This window comes from Acanthochromis polyacanthus, chromosome 6, assembly GCF_021347895.1.
Source record: "Acanthochromis polyacanthus isolate Apoly-LR-REF ecotype Palm Island chromosome 6, KAUST_Apoly_ChrSc, whole genome shotgun sequence".
In the NCBI taxonomy this organism is placed as follows: domain Eukaryota; kingdom Metazoa; phylum Chordata; class Actinopteri; family Pomacentridae; genus Acanthochromis; species Acanthochromis polyacanthus.
In genome coordinates this window covers 25,606,075-25,625,488 of record NC_067118.1, presented here as the reverse complement: position 1 = coordinate 25,625,488, position 19,414 = coordinate 25,606,075, and the positions used below count along the sequence as shown (strand labels likewise).

The window sequence follows — 19,414 nt, the reverse complement described above, 5'->3', positions numbered from 1 at the left end:
ATTTTATTTTTACCTCTTTATTGTCGAAACGTACAGACTCAAAAGCCTAGATCTTACTGTTCATGAATATCTTTCCCACTTTTTCCAGTATTGGGCAAGTACAGTTTTTGTATCTATAATGCTCTTGGCAGGCGTACAATACTGCGAGTTCACGATTTGAAAACCAAAACACCCACACAGGAAATCTGAATTTACTACCGATTGTACTAGAGTAGATTTGTGTTCAGCCCGTCCATGCACTTCACATTGTAGATTTTCTTCACGGCACCTGTTATCATAAACCGTGTCTACTAATACAGCGAGTTTAAATCGGTACGGAATCAAAAAACATGACATTGGTATGTTGTTTTTTGTTTTTTTTACAACACAGGTCTTGAATGAAGAATTTCTGCTGCATTTTGTCAGAATACTCTTACAAGGCAGACTCATAAACAACTCATAAATGGCTATGACTGAGTTTTCAGAGGGTTCAAATCATTGAAATCATTCAACTTCATACGGTTTCTGACACCTCTGAGTACAAGCTCAAGGATGAGGTTTTTTTAAAAGGGTCATCATTGATGAGAATTTAAGTATAGGGTGTTGATAGCTTTAAGGGCTGAATGCTGACACATTTACTGTCATTCTGTACCATTATCTACTTTAGACTTCTGAGCAGTTCAGTATAAAACTATATACTTTCCCCATTTCTCACTCACAATGCAGAGACACAAAATAACCATTGTGAAACACGACAAGTGATGTCAAAAAAAGTCCAGGCTATGAAGAACTGCTCTACAAAAAGCAACGTCTCTTAGACGTAATACTGGCCAAGTGAAAGAATAGTGACACCCTTATTCTTTCCTCCTTTAACCTCTGTCAGTTTAAAGTTTCTGCTGCCCTGTGCTTGCAACTATAGTGCTACTTCATAAATCACCTTTAAGGTGAGGCAGAATGTGTAGCAAGGTGACATTTTTGCCCACTAGATGGCAGGAAACACAGGGTTTACAGCCTCTGTGCCTCTTGAAGGATACAGTCACATCTTCAGGAGGCAGAAAACTGTTGTTGCAGGGATATTTTTGAGATGCAACTTCTGTTCATCTTGCATTTTTATTTCCCTTCAGTTACTAATGCCACCACAGGTGTTCTGACAAGTGACTGAAAACACCTTTGGTGACGTCTGAATACTGTGAAATGCGACAGGGATCCAGTGTGGATTTACTATTTAAACTGTAACGCCTCTTAAAACAGAGGCAAACACACAAAATAAAACCATACATAGAAGAAATATGGAAATCTAACATGTCATTGTGGACAGACATAACTTAATAAAAACCTAAAAGTCTAAATAACTATTGGCCTCTAATTTACAAAAGCTGGGGTTGTGGTTATTTGATTTCAAATTTAACCTGTTTAAAACATATTGATGACAGAAACTTCATAGCAAAAGTTATCCGTCACTGGATTTCAGGTCTCTATATAACAGAAAAGCCTGACCTGAACTTCATGAGAGGAAATGTCCCCAAATCTGTGCTGTCATTTCCTTTGAAAACATTGATTTTTGTATGATCCTGTGGGAAAATGTGCCCTGCTGCCACATATTTGCCATCACTGATGAAAGATTGGATTAATACTGCAGAAGGGAGATTAAACTGGAGGCAAACCATATAAATATTCAGATTTTAGAACAAGCCACACACCCCCTACATCCAGTTAAAATGCAACACATACAGCAGACAGCATGAAGGTTAATCGTCACCAGTTACATCAAAATGTCCTCCTCATCCCAACTCTCTTCAGTCCGGGTTCTGTCTTAGAGGTGTCACATCAAAACAAAGGTTAAATAGAGCAAGTGTTCACCTGTGATGCATGAGCTTGTTTAGCTCCATGGCTGGAGGGAGCAGCAGCAGTCTGGAGGCCTCAGTTCACCCATACGGGCCCAAGGTAAACCTATTTGTGAGTTTTTGGACAATGCCAGCTTTTTTACACTTTACTGCTCCAAAGGGATGTTGGGAACAAAATGTAGGAGACAGACCACAGCAGGTAGTAAACACATGCAGGAGGGAAGAAAGAGCAGAACACCATGATGACTCCTGAAAATTACAAAAACACAGAAGAAAAAAAAATGAAAACACACTGAAAGTCTTAGTAGAAATGTATTGCAGTCTACCCAGTTAACTTAAAACAGAAAATGTCAACCTGCTGGTAACCCTAATAAAAAATAAAAAAAAATCAGGGACCACAAAAGTCTTTGGGATTCATCATGTGGAAGGTCAACAAGAATGTGCACATGTGTACATCAAACATACTGAGATACAGTACCTATAAATAATATTTAACCCTTTTGGAGTCAGGGTCAGTTAATTCAGGCTTTACAAAAACAACTTTCATGTCAAAGCAAAACAAAAAATATTCACTGCCTCAGGTGATCTCTATTTGAATAATTCTGTGACTTCCATCTCCCATTGGCTCCAACTGTGTTGAATTGGGTGAAACACTAAATACTTCAGTCACATTTTTTCCCATTTTTTACTTTATAATTTACATTAGTTATAGAAATATGCTGCTACTTCAATGTGAAAGACTTTTGTAAATTCTTGTCAAGAAAAGCTAATTAAACTGACCATGATTCAATGCTGAAAAGCTACAAAAGGAGTACATTTCCAAAGGGAGTGAATACCTTTAAGAGGCACAGTAATACACTAGATATAAGGAAACTGTGCCCTGAAAAAATGGACTAACCAAACAATACTGCCATATTTACCACATAAAAGGAAAGATTAATCATCTGTTATAAGACCTGCCATTTGTTACTCACATGTTTTCTTTATTGGGTGAAGTTTTGGGGTTGGTAGAGAACTTATTTGTCATTTTGGGCATTGCTCAACTCTGAATAAACTGCTTTACTGAACTTTTGATTTGTACTGTGCAGCTGGCTTTTCTATTAGTGGGTAGCTGGGGAGTCATAGCATGATAAGTCCAGATTCCCCCTAGACTTGGGGAAGTAGTACATCAAAGTCAAAGTTTAGCAGCACAGATGATATTACAAAAGATAACATGTGGTTTATGCTGAATTTTCAAAAGTGATCTTATTACCTCCAGCATAGACTACTTTTTTCCAGGCCTGGGACTCCAGCACTCTGTCATGGGGATAGAAGTTCTGACTGATCATGAAGAGGATCATGGCCACTGCGATGACCCGCAACACGACCATGTTTCCCCCTGACAGCAAGGAAGCGCTGGCCAGGATGGCCGACGAGTAGATGCAGGGCAGGCCACGGTACATGAAGGGGATCCCTGTGGGTTGACAAAAGTACAATTAAATTCACATGTGAGCAAAATGAATGAAAAATGAAAAGTATACAATTACATTTCAGAACTCACCGCTTGAGAAGAAACAAAGGCGGACGAACACAGACAGAACATAACACATGCACAGGATGTTGTCCAGCAGGTCAGATGTCCTCAGAAGCAATGATGTGGCAATCCCAAAGGTGGTGAAGTCAGCAAAGTCATCCAGCTTTGCACCTGAACATCAAAAAAGGAAGGCATGAATCAGGACTTCACGGCTGACACCTGTGCTAAATAAGGCTACTATTACATTACTTTCATTCCAACAGTAGCTCAGTCAAGCTATTGCCACTTTAGATACCTCATTACACCCCCAGTGTGTTTTACGGACATGTGACAGCGTTGTGGTGCACGTATCTGCAAATATCTCAAAGTGGAAATTTCGGTGTCAGCCCAACAGGCAGACATTCCCAAAACAACATTCTGCACTGCCTTGTCTCTTTATCCCTCAGGAGCACATGGCATGTTTTCAGCAGATGAGGACGAGGTGATTCAGGGCACGGCTCGAATGAACGAGGTGGAATTCCACAGGCCGGGGTCAACAATTTGAGCAATTTCAGATATGCACAGAACCCAAAGCAATGGGATAAAACAGACAATTGGAGCATGATCCTGTGGAATTAGGCTGCTTAATCAGAAAGTGATTGTTCATTTGACAAAATACGTGGGGGGGCACAACAACATTCACCCGCAAAGTCATGCAGAAAAAGCCCATCGAGACGCAAAGCCCCCTGAAATGTGGCGACAACGAAGTATTGTGATGCACCTGGGAGCTATTTTGGGCTCCTGAGAAAATCTAAAAGTGCGCACTGGAAGCAATATTAAAGCTATTTTTACATCCTGATTTACTATACATGGAATAGTGAACTTTAGAAGGCAGTGGCATGTGTTTAAATTACAGGGTAATCGCACTGGGTGTTACTGGATGACAACAAAGAGGATGTGATGCAATTTACACTTAACCCAGAAACCTGAAACTAACAAGTATATGACTATGAGTCTTCACAATATGGAAGTAACTTAAGGACACTAATCTAACAAAGCTCACATTGCACTATGTAAAATATGCATGATTATTCCCTTGGAAACTCTTTAAGACTAACCAGAGTTTTTCCAATTGCAGAGTTTTCTTTTACTGGCTTCTTTTGTTAATGACTTGGTGCAGCCAAATTAGAAAGTCCAGACAAAAGCCCTTGCAGCAAGCCCTGCCAACACCCCGGCTAAAGTTTATCTTTGGTAAAAGCTATTGACCACAACATTCCACTTACCCAGTGCAGAGCAGGCATCGAGTCGCCTGGCAACTGCTCCATCTGCCAAATCCAGCAGGTAGCCAATCAGAACGAGCCAGCATGCAGCATGATGGTGCCTAAACAAAACGACTGAGTGTTAGGTTGAGCTATTTGATGACAGCAACCCATTTCACGGAGAAAGTTGGTGCCAAATGACTGAAACTAGTGCTGGTCAGATTTGTTGTAAATAAAGTTAAACAACTGACTTTGTTTCAATGAGAATTTTATGGGTTTGGCTTGGGTTAGCCTCTCTGGTAAAAACAGAAACTTATGTTGACCCTGGAGGGCAAAACAGAACAAAGAAATACTCACCCATTTAGGCTGCTGAGAATGGAGGCCATGCCCATGACCATGTTGGCAACTGACAGAGCATTTGCTGCATTTTTACGTGCAAACTCCTTGATCTGAACTCCTGTGGACTGATCACTCAGAAAGAGCTTGTTGGTACACTGGAAGACACCTGAGACCAAAGAGCACAAGCAGTTAGTAGTTGTCTAAGGTCAACAACCTCTGCTCTGGTTTAAGAAAAACAGCAAGACCGCTACTATGATTGGATGACCGCACCAGCTGACCTTTAAATGCATGTGTCTGAATTGGAATAGTTTATTTATACCTCAGTCCGATTTAAAATTCAGTTGGGACAAAAGCAGGAATCCGTAAAAATTCTAAAAGTATAATAGAATGATACAATATAATAGCAATCCATATGGAATCCCATACTGCACTTTTTTGCATTAAAAGCAAAATATCGCTCCAAAATTGACTCCCCTGTCTTATGTAAAAGAAATATCACTTACCAAGACGCATGTTTTTTTGGACGGAGACCAACCTTACGATATATTCATCCATTTTCAGATCACTAAAATGCATTTGTTACTGTACATTCATTCAGGTGTGTGCAGCCCACAGCATGCATCATTATCCACGATTACATTATCAGTTCTATCTGCGTAATGTTCATATTGTACATGCTTTAGCATTCTTTTAAAAAAAAATGGCCACAGTGACATGCAATCAATTTCAATATCAGCAGAAATAAATACAATCTGAACAGTGATGCATGTGAAGTGTTAGCACTCAAATGTGATCTTACAAGAGGTCATATACACACACACAGATACTGGTGTGGGGAACAAGCTGTGAACACTTAAGAGGACTAACACATACACCATCGGCTATAGTGAGAGTGAGTCAGACCTACTGCATTGACACATACCAGACGTGAGATCAATTAGCCTATTAACTCTGATCGAACATAATGACATGAAAAGAGGACAATGCAGCGGCTCGCACATAGCTAACTGCTCAAATCTATGAATACCACTGCAGCCCAGGCTTTAATGGAGAATGCAGCACAGAGATGAATCTACAACCTCACCTGGTCTACTCGCTTTTATAGCACACAGTTTGTTTTCAAATAAGAAACTGCATTGAGTTTTATCATCAATATATTTTAGGGGAATTACAGAAAAGAGTAGATAACTACATCCTGATTGCATCTATGTTTGTGTATGTCTCATACTGAACTGACGAACTAAATTTAACGTTAAAGGCAACTTGCGTAACCATGAAACAAGATGTAAATGGTAATTGCATGTATTGAAGCAAAAAGTATCATAATTGATAGAATTAAAATACTGTCCAACAATATACAGTATTCATATAGTGTTACATTCTAATTAACATTAACTGTAAATGCAGTTGCTTGTGAATTGCAACATTTTTAAAATGTGTAAACACCTCTATGAATTGCAGACCATAAAAAAAAAAAACATTGTGTCTTCAATTTTTATGATTGAGAACTGAGATTTACAAACTGTTTAACATGTAAAAATGCATATACCTAAAACAATGAAGGATGAATCATAACATATTTATTCAAAGCCAATAATGCATGACCAAATTGTGACCTAATAAATCTGTTTCACAAAACAAGAAGAATTTTACTAAATGGAAAGGGAAAAAACGGCCTATCTTAGAGTCATCAGTGTAATGTTGGTAATGATATTTTAGATGCCTAAATCAATTGTTACTTTTTGTTTAGTTCACATCAACAGTTTTCACAGTAAACTCCTGGTCATTCTGCTTTTGTGCTTGCAAAAGTCAGTCAGAGTTAGTTTTTAGCTGTATTTTGTAAACAAACAAACCAAAAGCATCAACAACAAAAACAGTGTGCTACTGTCATAATTGGGCTGTATTTTTGTAGTATTTTCTAAAGAGTTGAGATCACTGTCTTGTTACATTCCAGTTATGCTCAATTCCCTCAATTATGGCAAATCCCCTTGTCTCTGAGGACGCAAAGTATCCGCACAACATTATACTACCACCTCCATGCTTGAGCTAGATATGCGTCTTTGCACTGAATGTGAAAGGACGCCTGTCCTCCACACAATAACTTTCAGCTCATCTGTCCATCAAACATTCTTCTAAAAGGTCTGAGGGGCATCAAGATGCTCAGACGAGCATTAATGTTATTCTGAGTTAGTAGTTGTGTTCTTGACACCACTCTGGTTAATGCATTTTTTGCTCTGATTTTGGAGTCTTGAATACCTAAAACACCTTCACTGAGGTGAGATAGACTCTTGGATACATTCCCTGAATCTTTTATGACTTTCTAGCTGAATTATCGCCATGCTTTTGGATTATTCTGGGAAGTGGGGCTACTTAAATGAACATTCACTGCTGTCCCAAGTCTTCTCCATCTGTCTATCTACAACCAGCTGGTAGTATCGTTTGGTAGTTTTATGGGTTTAGTAACTAAGTTAATGAACAATATTTTCCACAGGCCTAGTTAGAGAACAATATTTTAACAATTATCATTTTAAACTTGCATTTGTGTTTACTCAAATTTCCTTTGCTCTGTGTTAAATTGTGTTTGATTATCTGGCCCCGTTTAGTATGACTCACTAAAATACAAGAAATCACAGCACTGTATCTGTGCTTAAACATATACTAGTAATAGTTCTACTTGAGGCTTGATTTGTATTTTTGTTGTGAGGAAAATATTTACAGTATGAACAGTGAAAGGTGCATTTAATGTCTTAGTCAGCAAGATGAAAACTGCTGACGCTGCCTCCCTCCTGCCAAAAGCTTCTTCGACAAATGTGTGAAGTTTTATAATTAATCCATCCAAAGAAATCTTTGTTTGCCATCAGCCTCGCCCTTCTGAGACTTATTCTTTTTTCTCAAGTCATAGTGCTGTCCAAAGCAGTATGCATAGGTAATGGCCTGCAAAATTTAAATATCTTTAAATGTTGCAGTAGCAACCCTTTAAGTGTTTTTCACCCTGAACTTCCTGTGATTCCAAAGCCAGGCGAGTTCAAGAGACTTCATCTGAAAGAAAACAGCGTATGAGACACAGCAGAAAGCCAACAACAACTTGCACTTTTACTTGACAGCATGCGTTTTACTTCTCATGTTGGACTTCAACAAAAGCTACAGCCTGGCATTTGAACACAGCACTTTAATGCAGGCAGTGTTCTGAATATGTTTTACAAAAATCATGTCAAGTATGCTACATGAAAAATCAAGGTTATGAACTTCAGTCACTGTAAAAACTATTAGAGCCATATGTGTCAAAAAGTCTGTTGTTCTTACAGTCAGGTTTTATTGCAACCATTTAATGCACCGTCTTGGTCACTAATAAAAAGCCAGAGCCGGACACACTGTCAATTTCAAGCAGGTCTCTATTTTGGGATTGCTGCCTAATGAGTGCAAAGCATGATGGGAAGGCCCTTGTTATGCAATACCCTGCTATGTTACCTGGTAACAAGTAAGAAGACTAGATCAAAAACAAAGGAAACTCACAAACTCCCAATTCACAACAGGGCTTATCTGAATTTACTGGGACATTTAAACTATTCAGATTTTAGTGCCGTGTAAAATATATTTGTACAATAATGCATAACAGTTATAGGAGGTTTAATGCTGTATAACTGCACATACTCCTATCAGTAAACTCTAAAGTGAAAAGTGATGAACAAATTCTCTTAGAACTTTCCACTTCAATATTTGCATATCATAACTGGATCATCTTTTGCAGTGCCTTAAATATATGCCTTTTCCATTATTTATTTTATAAAAGTAAATATTTATTGCATTGTATTCTGTCCAGGCATCTTTCCAAGCTACATCAGTGGCTGTTTAAATGTCAAATTTGATCCAAGTAGACCTCAGCTTTAAAATCTGGCACCAGTGCCTGTGTAGGTGTAAAGTATTCCAGATTATGGGATTGATAAAGAAGCACCTACCAGAGGAGGAAGTCAGGAGGATCATGATTGTCTCTGGCAACCAGCACAAAAGCTAAAGGGAAAAAAAACAAAACAAAATTTTTTTTAGTTTGCATTACATATACAACAGTGTACTTTAGCTACACATTTAAATCCTTTAAGGCCTAAAAGATCCATTAAAATTATTTGAAAATGGTCTACATAATTATCCACAAATCTTGCTTGATAAGATTTTAAGTAATCAGTTTTGGCAAACATATGGATACACATTAGGCTTAAAGCTGCTGTTGGCAGTGCTAAATATGTGAGGAAAGGATTCAAAAAGTTGCATAACGTTAAAAAAAAAAAAAAACTTGACCTTTTGGTTGGTTTAACCGCTGAACTGTCTCGCTATGCCTGATCAGCTGTTTATTTGACATTTTGGTGCAAGTCCTGCGCATAATTACGCATCTTGCTTTACTTTTCTGTGTGTCATTAATCGCCAGCATGCTGTTGGAAAAAATTCCATTATAAAACTTAGTAAGTAGCACAATTGAACCACGTCTTTTAAGCTCATTGTAATTTTATCACAAATCTTGCCTCTACTTGACGTGCTACCTCTACCTTCTACAGTTGCCCAGTGGGGGGCTGAAAGCTCAGCGCTCTATCCTCAGCAGCAGCTCTCTATAAGTTTCTACAGCACCATCCATCACATTAATGCATCATCAGAGGCAGGAGAATAACGATAATAATGCTAATAAAGAGGCTGAAGAAACAGGTGCATATTTGTCGCTGTCTAACAGTCCAGCATCTTCATGGAGAGGCAGGAGCAACTGCGTCACAACCAAATCATTCAGAAAATGCAAAGTGGGCCGATTCTGCGCTCTAAAATATTTACCCAGCGTTGACACGAAGATGCCAAACTTAGAGCTTCTCATCTTACCTGACAGGAGCTCCACAGATTATTGAATCTACACAGATCAGAGGATGGAGACGTCTAAAACGCGCACGTACAGACCGGACCTCACTATCTTTCCTTTTGTGTCTTTCTTTCTTTAACGCAAAGTTCAGTTGGATCTGATGACTGACTTGTGTGTCTCCGCTGTCAGAGTGATAAACAACATATGACCGGTTACCTGTTAGCTTCACAGCCGCACTTTCAGCGCGTCCTTTTAAAGTGCAACATAAACCTGCTGGAATATTCCACAGGATGTGACGCCGCCGCTGCTGCTTCGAGTTTTTTCTAAAATTGATGCTGCAGTTGGTAGGTTCTGTGACGGACACAACGTTCAAGGACTTAATACTGAGGCACAAAGCACAAGGATGTTTGTGAAGTGAAGGAGTTGTAGCAGCAGAAATGTATTAAATACCTCAATTAGTCAACTATTCTGTTTATCAATTCAACTTTGTTTAGGACCTTTCACACAGATGACTACACAAGCAAAGTGAAAAAAACTGCTAAAACTATGATTAAAACTCAAATACATATTTTTTAAAAAAGATTTAACATGGACATGGTAATAAAATCTGTTGTGTCCAGGGGATGGAGGGAGTTTATTGAAGTCGTCTTAGGCTCACACGGTAAGTCATTTAAAATATTAACTTAATATTCAGTCTAAGGAAACTGCAGAACGACAGAAGAACCAAATATCTCCTGTAATGAGTCAATTCCACTTGTGTTTTCAGACCAAAGAATTACTAACTCTTTACATCATGATCAAACTCTTGGTACAGGACCTCACCACACGGGTCAAGAAGGTTTCCATCTCACTTCTACTCTGAAGCTCACCTTCTCTTGCTCAAAGTGCTGGCAAATGTTTTTGCTGCTCTAAAGTCTGGTCTCTGGAACTTCCTAAAAACTCTCAAAGTCTCTTCTGCTGCAGGTTGCTTTGTAGAACTGCTAGAGAAAACCTCACTAAACCACATGGTGGGGCCTCAAGATAGTCGTCCAAATGAAACCGTACAAAAATCAAACTAGCACAACCCAAACGCTAAAGTCTCCTGCAGCCTACCAGAGAAGCTCTTTAAAGAGAGAATCAGGGCAGGAACTCTTACCTTCTGGTCAACCAACGTTGGTTCACAAACAAGAATACAGAATGTGTCTGACCAAAAACCTCTGAAGACTCACTACAGCCAAGATAAAGACACAACTCAGCTGCACCAAATCCACCAATCACTGCACACATTAGCAGCATGTGCTAACTGTGGCTAAAGAACCACATTTACCAAGACAACTATCCAGTACAAAGCCCTAAAACACACCAAGAAACACATTAAAGACGATTTTACTGCTGGAAGCTGCAAGACAATGCCTAAAGAAAAAACTAAAGCAACGGAGCCAAACCCGGTTCAGTGAAGAGAAGCAGATGTTTGACTGCAGACATAAAGCAGGAAGACAGTGAGTTGCTCAGGTGTTCCTGATAACACCAAGCAGCCACCTGGACAGCCAATAGGAACACAGCTTACTGGAAGTCCAGAGGGCTGGCTTAGTGAAGTAAATTTAGTTTAAATTTGAAGCAGAAAATTAACAAAGAAAGTTGAAAAGCACCTTCTGATACCTGAAATCTCTGAGTTTTCACACATAGAATGTCTGAACATGTCAAACTGGTTCCATAGTAGAACCATCACTGTAAAAATGTCATAGTATGGTGTGTTGCTCAAAAAACATTATGACCGGCTGCCTGGGGTCGACACAAAACAGGACAAACACTGGTTTCCAGGGGGTTAGGCGGCTATTTATTTGAAAGAGTAAGTTTATAACAACACAACATGTGAGCAGAAAAATCACAAAGTCTGTCTTTAGTTCAGCTGAAAATATTAGTTTTTGTATTTTTTATTGACCAAACTTTTCAGGAAGTACATGAAGAATAATTAAAGCTCTCATGTAGAAGTCCAACTTATTGTGGATCCTTGTGGAGAGTTTAATCTTAGAGTTTGTAAAGCTATTGAGTTTTTAGAGTCACATGGATTGTTTTGACATTTAATAACCGAGTCCTGAAATAAAATTACAGTTGTGGATTTCTGTCATTTAAGCCTGGACTAAACAAATAACAGCAGCATAAATCTCAAACGTCATTCTGAGGTGTAGGATTGAGGTTTCTGACTTAATAATGATCAAAACATGAAATTTAGGTTGGTTTGAAGGAATATTCCACCTTAAATCTTTGAGTGTTGACCTAACAGGTTGGTTTCAGGAAGTATTCCACCTACAAGGTCCTCACACATCCACTTTAAAGGAACATTCCACCGAAAATCCCTGGACATGCACCTAAAATGCTGTTTTAACTGAGTATTCTGTCCAAAATCCTCAAAGAGACCTGAGGGGCTGGTTAAAAGGAATATTCCGCCTAAAACCTCAACTAGGGCAGTATGTGTAGTAGAAAGAGGTCCTCTTTAGGTGGAAGAACCACGTCCGAGTGGCATCTCCCTTTCTGCTCTTACCTTACTCACTAAACACATGTGCCATGGAGGACTCGAGTAGTTGATGTTTCCTGCTGCAACCTTCTCTTTTTCAGCTTTCTTCCACGTCCGATCGCTCCCAACCTGGTTTTTGTTGACGTTTTTGACCCTTTTTCTGAGCTTTGAACAATCCGAGAACATGAAGTACATCATCGGCATTGACGGCGTAACCGATGGAGGGAAAACCAGCCTCACCAACCGCCTGATCAAGAACCTGCCCAACTGCTGCGTGGTCCATCAGGATGACTTCTTCAAGCTCCAAGATCAGATTGAAGTTGGTAAAGATGGCTATAAGCAATACGATGTCATCACGGCTCTGGACATGGACGCCATGACGCCATGCACCTGCCTACATTTGTTTAAATAGTTATTGCACACTTTCTGTAAATCCTACAAACTTCATTTCACTTCTCAAATATCACTGTGTTGTCTGCTATATGTTATATTTAACTGAAATTGCTGATTCAAACAACCAGTGATTTATAAAGGAAAATCTTGAAAATTATCAGGGGTGCCCAAACTTTTGCATACCACTGTATCTGTTGTATTCCCCTGTGACCCCCGACTAAAATTAATCTGGATCCGCACCTGGTTCAATTGTTTACATCTTTCAGATTTAGGCATTGTTAACGATGTCTATAAGTTGGTTCAGGTTTGCCAGTCATTTAGTTCTGCACTTTATTTGAAGATTTATAGTTATATAAAAAGTTATTTATAAAACAATGTTGCCAAAAATGTTTTTTGCACCTTACTGAATTTATTTGGTATTGATAGTCAGTTATTGGTTACATGCAGACGCTAATACAACTAGTAGGTTACATCAACATGTAGCTATCGCACTAATTCAGGTTTGACATTATGATGTTCTGGACCTTTGCTTTAATACATTTTCTCAGACTGGATCACTTTGAATTTTAGTGAATATCCCTGCTCTACTGGATTGCAATTGTTTTTTTCCCCAACTTGTCAGGAAGTTTGTATAGGTCTCTAGGGATGTTTTTGAATTTTTGTTCTGAAAATCCGACCTCTCTGTCAGTTTTTTGTCATTCAAAAATTAGTGCTTGATTCAGTTAACCGATAATGTTGTGGGCCGGTCTGGGCCAAAAATGCCAAAGCTGATTTTTTGCCCCAGTCCACCCCTGAGCATGATGTAACATTCTAACCAACACAATCATCCTCTGTGAGTTTTCCTGGGTTGTGGGGGAAGATTTCCATTTAGTTTCATTTTAAAAAGTTGTAGTCTCATGATTTATTTCACCCTCTAAATTATTTCACTTGAACATCTTTCAGACATTGTTAGATGATTGATGGGAGAGAAGAAAAGAAAAAAAAAACAAAGTTCTGATACACAAATCAGTACAAATTTGAACATTTATTAAGATGAAACCATGCTAGAAGTTTAGAGGGAAAATCAACACTTGGTGGAGTTGTTAACTTGTCTATACATTGGTTTTGTAAAGACATGAGAAGATAAAAGGTTGGAAACTACTGGATTCATGTTTAACAGTGTATTGAATTTTGAGAATTTGTTAAATTACCCATTGGAGAAAATCCTCACCTTCATTAGTAAATTTTCCAATAAATTTGAAGAAAGTGCAATATTTTACTCAGAATTGTAGTGGAAGTGGAAGCATAGAAATACCCAGGTAATGTACAAGTATCCCACTGAAGTGCAGTAACTGAGCAAATGTACTTGGCTACTTTCCACCACTACATCTTTTCCAGAGCAAAGTTAAAAGTTATAAGAGAAAATGTTCTTTTTTTTTTTTTTTAGCAAATTTCCAAACTGTTTTCAAAGAACCTCCACATAGAGAATAAGCAGTCTTCACACTCACAGTCTTCATAATTAGGTGTAATTTTTGCCTGTTGTCTTCATACAATAGAACAAACTAAAGCACACATCCGTAATGTGTTCGTGAAACAGTCAAGTTTGATCCAAGTCACTGTTTGTAAAGTGATAACTTGCAGTGCTTTTCTGACTTTCTGTTAGCTAATTCTTAAGCTTTAGCAGTCTTAGTTTGGTATTTATGTAATTTGGATGCGACTTTGAAGGACATCTACACAAACAGTTTACCTGTATCTGAAGGATGGGACACTTCTTTGAGGACAGTAGTGTCCACATTTTTGATGGCGTAGTCTGGTTTGAGAAAGGGGTGAAGGAAGCCGTCCATACCTGGCAATTTCCCAACCATTGTTGCAATTGTTGTGGGAAAACCTGGTAATTTTACAACTATGGACACCTGAAGGCATGTGAGGCTTAATCTATTAATGGACCATTAGCCATGCGAGTTGAAGGTGATTCTCTACCTTTGACACTCCCTGTCAGACAGAACTAAGGAGGTCTCTTGGATGAAAGTTAAAATGTCTTCAAGAACTTTAAAGGATGTTCGGTTGCTTTTCTACTGGAGTTCCAAGGATTACCATGACCTGGATGACTGAGAATCTTCACAAACATATTTCCATAAATAAAAGATATCAAAAGAACACCCCACTACAAAGAACACATAAACTAAGGATTATATATGTGTGTTGGTCTGTCCTGATGCAATACTGTGGGGATTTAGAAATCAGTGTAAGTTGGAATCCTAGAAGGTACAAAAGGCAATGGCAAACATTTCACAAATGAAAATCTTCTCTTTCAAGCAGCTCCAGATCCTCGACTGAGAGTAAGACCCTAAATGATTTGTATACCACTGGTTTATGATACTGAACAGAAAGTCAGTGGGCAAGTGAAGCGAACTTTGTAGTCTTGACAGTACTTTCCATCAGGCTGTTCTGCAGTCACGCAGGCAAAGCCGAAAGTAGCGTCGTACCTGCAAAATATATGGTAAGCAAACTCTTCAAAGAGCACTGTACCAAATGTAGATGAACATAATCACTAGAGGATCTGCTCAAAAGGGAGCTTTCTTCACCTTGATGATTTTACAGTAATGTCATCAGGATGAAGGAAGCTCCCCTAACTTGGAGACCAAACTTTATGGAAGTGCTATACAAAATGGCTGGAGAGGTCACTTAAAGAATGAAAGAAATTGTTTGTTTTTCTTACAAGAGACATGAAGAGTGGTCAATCTGTGTGTTCAACAGAAATGAGAGGGACATCAAACATGTCATCTGTTGTCAAGAAAGCGAGGACGTTTTTTCAAAAAATAGTCCTACTATTCCCTTACACTAGCACTAATACCAGTGTGGCATTAGTGGTACCAATGCTTTAGAGTTATTAATGTCTAGATTCAATCATTAGAATTTATGCAATTACTTGGGGCACTTGTTATATCGTAATCAACTTGAGAGAACTCTCTCCTTTCAGCGTGTCAGTGTAGACACACTATGCAAAACTTCATCTGCCAACACTCACATTTGAAAGATGTCACCGGTCTCGTGTGCAGGGACACCAGACACAGTCATGGCTTCAATGGCCACAGGCTTAGAGCAGACTTGACGGGGATATAACATCTGCAGATCGCGGAGGATCTCATAGTCGCCCTTCCCTGTGGGACTGTCCATGTTAAACCAACGTGTCCGACAACCTGCCAAACGGTGAAAAACAGACACTGACATTTTGTGATTCCTACATATGAAAGTTTTGTTTTTTCAGAAGTTTATACATTTGCAAAGCTCATATGTATATTATAGTCCTTCTAAAATTTAGATTTTATTACATTGAAGGTCATGAGATTTTTAATTTCAGGTAAGCTAAAAATGGTTCTTTTTAAAGCAAAATCAGTTTTTCTATCAGAATGAATCCTATTTGCATAAAAACTTACCCCGACAGAAATCTGAGGGGCAGATAAATATCACTTGATAGTCCTCACATTGTTTATTCTTTTGTTTTTCATTGATGCATGCAAATCCAAAAGAGACATCATACCTGGAGCACAGGCAAAGAGCAGGAACAAACAGTTTTGATTGCAAAATTGTTTTTCAGTGAATAGAAGTCAAATCTGCAGTAAGCCTGTCAGATATGTCTATTGTCTGTTTGATGCAAAACCAGTATGCTTACGAGAGGAAGGTTTCTAAAGTCTCATTGGCAGATATTCCACTAGTTGTCTTGGCCTCGATGCTGACTGGGTTCGCACAGACTTGACCAGGAAAGGATTTCCTTAGCTGAAGTATGGATTCCACATCACCCTCGTCCGATGGGGTGTCGCTGTTCATCCACCGTGTTCGACATTGTTGAGTCACTGAGTAGAGTTTGCAAATAGATACAAATCTGCACAGTTAAAACTGGATTTCAGACAGAAAAATAAAGTAAGCAGCCCTACAAACATTTAAGGTGGGGGTGGGAAGTTGGAAAAGGTGTGGTGTTGTCAGGTTTGATTTTTGCCGAAAGACGTTAATTTATGTTTTCTTGCCCTATATGCAACTTTCACATCAATGTGTTGCTTTCACATATAGGGGTTGGATGTACATTATATAACAAAGACAAAACACTGCTACAAAAGGAAAAAGAAATGTAAAACATTACACACATGGGGCATCTAGCTGGAGCTGATTAGAAACCCCATTATAGTAAGTAGAGAAAATAGTCATTCATTCATTCTTTCTATACACACACTTACTGTGTAGCATCATTGTGATCGCTGTGACCAGAGACTCACAAACACATCTATAGGGCCACTTTGCAGTTTCTACTTGATTAAACCTGCATGCCGTTGATATCTGAGAGAAAAGTAAAGACATTTACCTTGACAGAACTCTTTGGGACATGTAAACCTCACTTTGTAATCTCCACAACTCCTCCTACCCTGAGCTGCATTGACACAGGCAAACCCATAGGTGGCATCATAACTGCAAAAAGAAAAGAAGAAGAAAATGAAGGTGGATAAGTGTCCATCATCTCTTTATAGGTAATTCAGTCTTTTTTCATTTTAGGTGATATTATTAATCTCACTTTAAAAAATTATCAGAAGTGTTGGAGGCAGGTTCTCCATAGATGGTCTGGACCTCAATGGCTATTGGTTGAGGGCAGATCTGTCTTGGGTAAATGCTGAGGAGGTCACTGAGGACCTCATAGTCTCCATTCAATGTTGGATCATCGTGATCGAACCAGTCAGTCCTGCACTCTATGAATCAAAGAAACACATGAAAATTCATATAATATATATATATACTTTTTTCCTATTTTGTTTTACAAACCTGAGCAGAACTGTCCTGTGCAGGTGAATTTGACCTTGAAATCATCACACTGTTTGGATTTCTGTTCCGAGTTGAGGCATAAAAGGCCTTCAGATGCACTGTATCTGTGGAACACATCCAAAACATCTGCAAGTTAGTGTAGAGCTCAGCACTGCCAACAATAAGTATTCTAAACTGAATACTGTAAGTAGTTTACTGTTTCATTTCATCATTCCATCATCACATCAAGTAATACCCTGTGTTTTAGCATATATTAACCCTGTAAAAGTCTCCAACACAAGTCTTTATGTCTCTCCTCACATCTATATTGTGTTTTCATCACTGTTTGTCATTAATTGACAAGACAAATCGAATTACATTTAAAGGTCAAACTAATGATAAATATGAAGGAGATTCTACCCCATGATTAATGGTTAAATGAGCTTTAAGCCTGATTTTCCACAAGTAAAAGTAGAAGTAGTAGATGACGAAGTAGTAGATGACGACAGCTTTTATTGTGTATTGGGAACATACTCGTATGTTAGCCTATTTGCATTAAAGTTATGATTTTATATGTTGTGAGTATGTTATGAAGCTTTAAAAATTTGTTTGGGATCAGTTTGAATAAATACTGACCAGCAATCAAGGTAAAATTATAATACATGGTTTGTAAAGAATGAAAACAGAAGTCGTAAGATATGTTAGACTCAGCGTATACACAGAATCCTGAACTCAGTACGAGAGATTTTGATTCTTTACGTGTGGAAAGTGTTCCCACTGTGCTGTACTTTGATCCCAGAAACTGTCTGAGCTTCAATATCCACTGGGTCAGAGCAGATCCTCATCTGATGCTTCCTCCTCAAGTCAGTCAAGAGCTCCGAGTCTCCTTCTCTGGAAACATTTCCTTCATCAAACCAGGCTGTTTTACAGGCTGCAGCAGGGCAGAGTTAGATTTAGACAATTTACTGTGAACTGTTGCTTCATTTGTCAGTAAATTCAAGCAAATACTTCAGGACTTACTTTCTAATGCGGTGGCAAAAAAGTGCAGGTCTGTATGGAGAAGAAATCATTACAGTTTTTTATATATTTGTTTCAATTAAATTCATTGATTTTATGCATAAAAATGTTATTTTTATTACCTGCTACGAGAAGACACCAAACGGCAATACTCTAAAATAACACAGTTCAAGATCAAAATGGGAAATTACAAGGAATACACCACAATTAAATACAGAAATCTCATGAAAGTAAACAAAATAATGGTTACCTGAAAGACCAACATGATTATCTCTTAATCTTAAAAGGAAAGAAAATGCATTAAAACACACATAACCAAGTTCTTTATTGTATTAGTGTATGAAACGTTAGAAAAGTTTAATTTTACTCACAAGTGGAGAAGCGCCTGGTGTTTGGAGCCATACAGCAGATGGATCATGGGTATAATACGGTAAAGACGAGACAGGGGCATATATCATGTTGTACCTCATCATCACTTTCTCATCCAACATCCCACCAATAGGTTTGGTCGCCTGTGGGTTTTGTGGTGTCTTTATTTCTGCTCCACCCACAGAGGATGAACCTGATAGTGTTCCTCAGTAATCAGTAATATATAATTAGGCAGAAAAAGGCTGCTCTGAAACATCCTCTCTTCATAACAAACCTGTACTGTTAAAGTAGGTCATGTTTCCACCTGAGTTTTGTAGAAGTTGGACTGAATGGGATCCATTGTAGAGAAATTTTGATGACTAAACCTATTTTCCTGTATTATTGGTTCATATATTGTATAGATCAGTGGTTCTCAACCCTGTTCCTCAGGATCCACTATCCTGCATGTTTTAGATCAGGGGTGTCGAAATCAGTTCCTGGAGGGCCAATATCCTGCATGTTTTAGATGTTTCCCTCTTCCAACACACCTGATTCAAATGATCAGCTCGTTATCAGGCTTCTGCTGAGCTTGATGATGAGCTGATCATTTGAATCAGGTGTGTTGGAGCAGGGAAGCATCTAAAACAT

At 38.5% G+C, this 19,414-nt stretch overlaps 1 protein-coding gene and 1 long non-coding RNA gene across 5 annotated transcripts; both read right to left on the bottom strand.

Annotated features, from left to right (window-relative positions):
• Nucleotide 1: 1 nt before the first annotated feature.
• tmem269 (transmembrane protein 269) lies at nucleotides 2-10,089 on the bottom strand. Of its 4 annotated transcripts, XM_022195205.2 has the most exons (8): nucleotides 9,964-10,046; nucleotides 8,870-8,921; nucleotides 7,905-7,952; nucleotides 4,932-5,079; nucleotides 4,599-4,696; nucleotides 3,364-3,507; nucleotides 3,076-3,276; nucleotides 2-2,072 (listed from the first exon to the last, which is right to left on the bottom strand). In XM_022195205.2, exons 4-8 carry the CDS (start codon nucleotides 4,970-4,972, stop codon nucleotides 1,963-1,965), a joined length of 594 nt encoding a protein of 197 aa, XP_022050897.1. In that variant the 5' UTR covers nucleotides 4,973-5,079; nucleotides 7,905-7,952; nucleotides 8,870-8,921; nucleotides 9,964-10,046; the 3' UTR covers nucleotides 2-1,962. The 4 variants fall into 4 exon arrangements, with proteins under 4 accessions (XP_022050897.1, XP_022050894.1, XP_051805154.1 ...); XM_022195202.2 differs by lacking the exon at nucleotides 7,905-7,952 and having other exon boundaries at nucleotides 9,964-10,089; XM_051949194.1 differs by having other exon boundaries at nucleotides 4,932-7,952.
• Nucleotides 10,090-18,115: 8,026 nt separating this feature from the next.
• On the bottom strand, nucleotides 18,116-18,897 carry LOC127534597 (uncharacterized). The gene is made up of 5 exons (XR_007942770.1): nucleotides 18,790-18,897; nucleotides 18,669-18,697; nucleotides 18,541-18,571; nucleotides 18,422-18,451; nucleotides 18,116-18,332 (listed from the first exon to the last, which is right to left on the bottom strand). It is a non-coding gene; the product is annotated as an uncharacterized LOC127534597 (long non-coding RNA).
• Between the last annotated feature and the right edge of the window lie 517 nt (nucleotides 18,898-19,414).

What these genes read in the sequence shown, in the direction of transcription:
- tmem269 (XM_022195202.2), bottom strand. Translation starts at nt 8,894, where the DNA reads ATGATCCTCCTGACTTCCTCCTCTG. An exon ending in CCTCCTGACTTCCTCCTCTG is followed by an intron (nt 5,080 to 8,869) that starts GTAGGTGCTTCT and finishes CTTTGGTCTCAG; the next exon opens with GTGTCTTCCAGTGTACCAAC. An exon ending in CCTTTGTTTCTTCTCAAGCG is followed by an intron (nt 3,277 to 3,363) that starts GTGAGTTCTGAA and finishes GTCAACCCACAG; the next exon opens with GGATCCCCTTCATGTACCGT.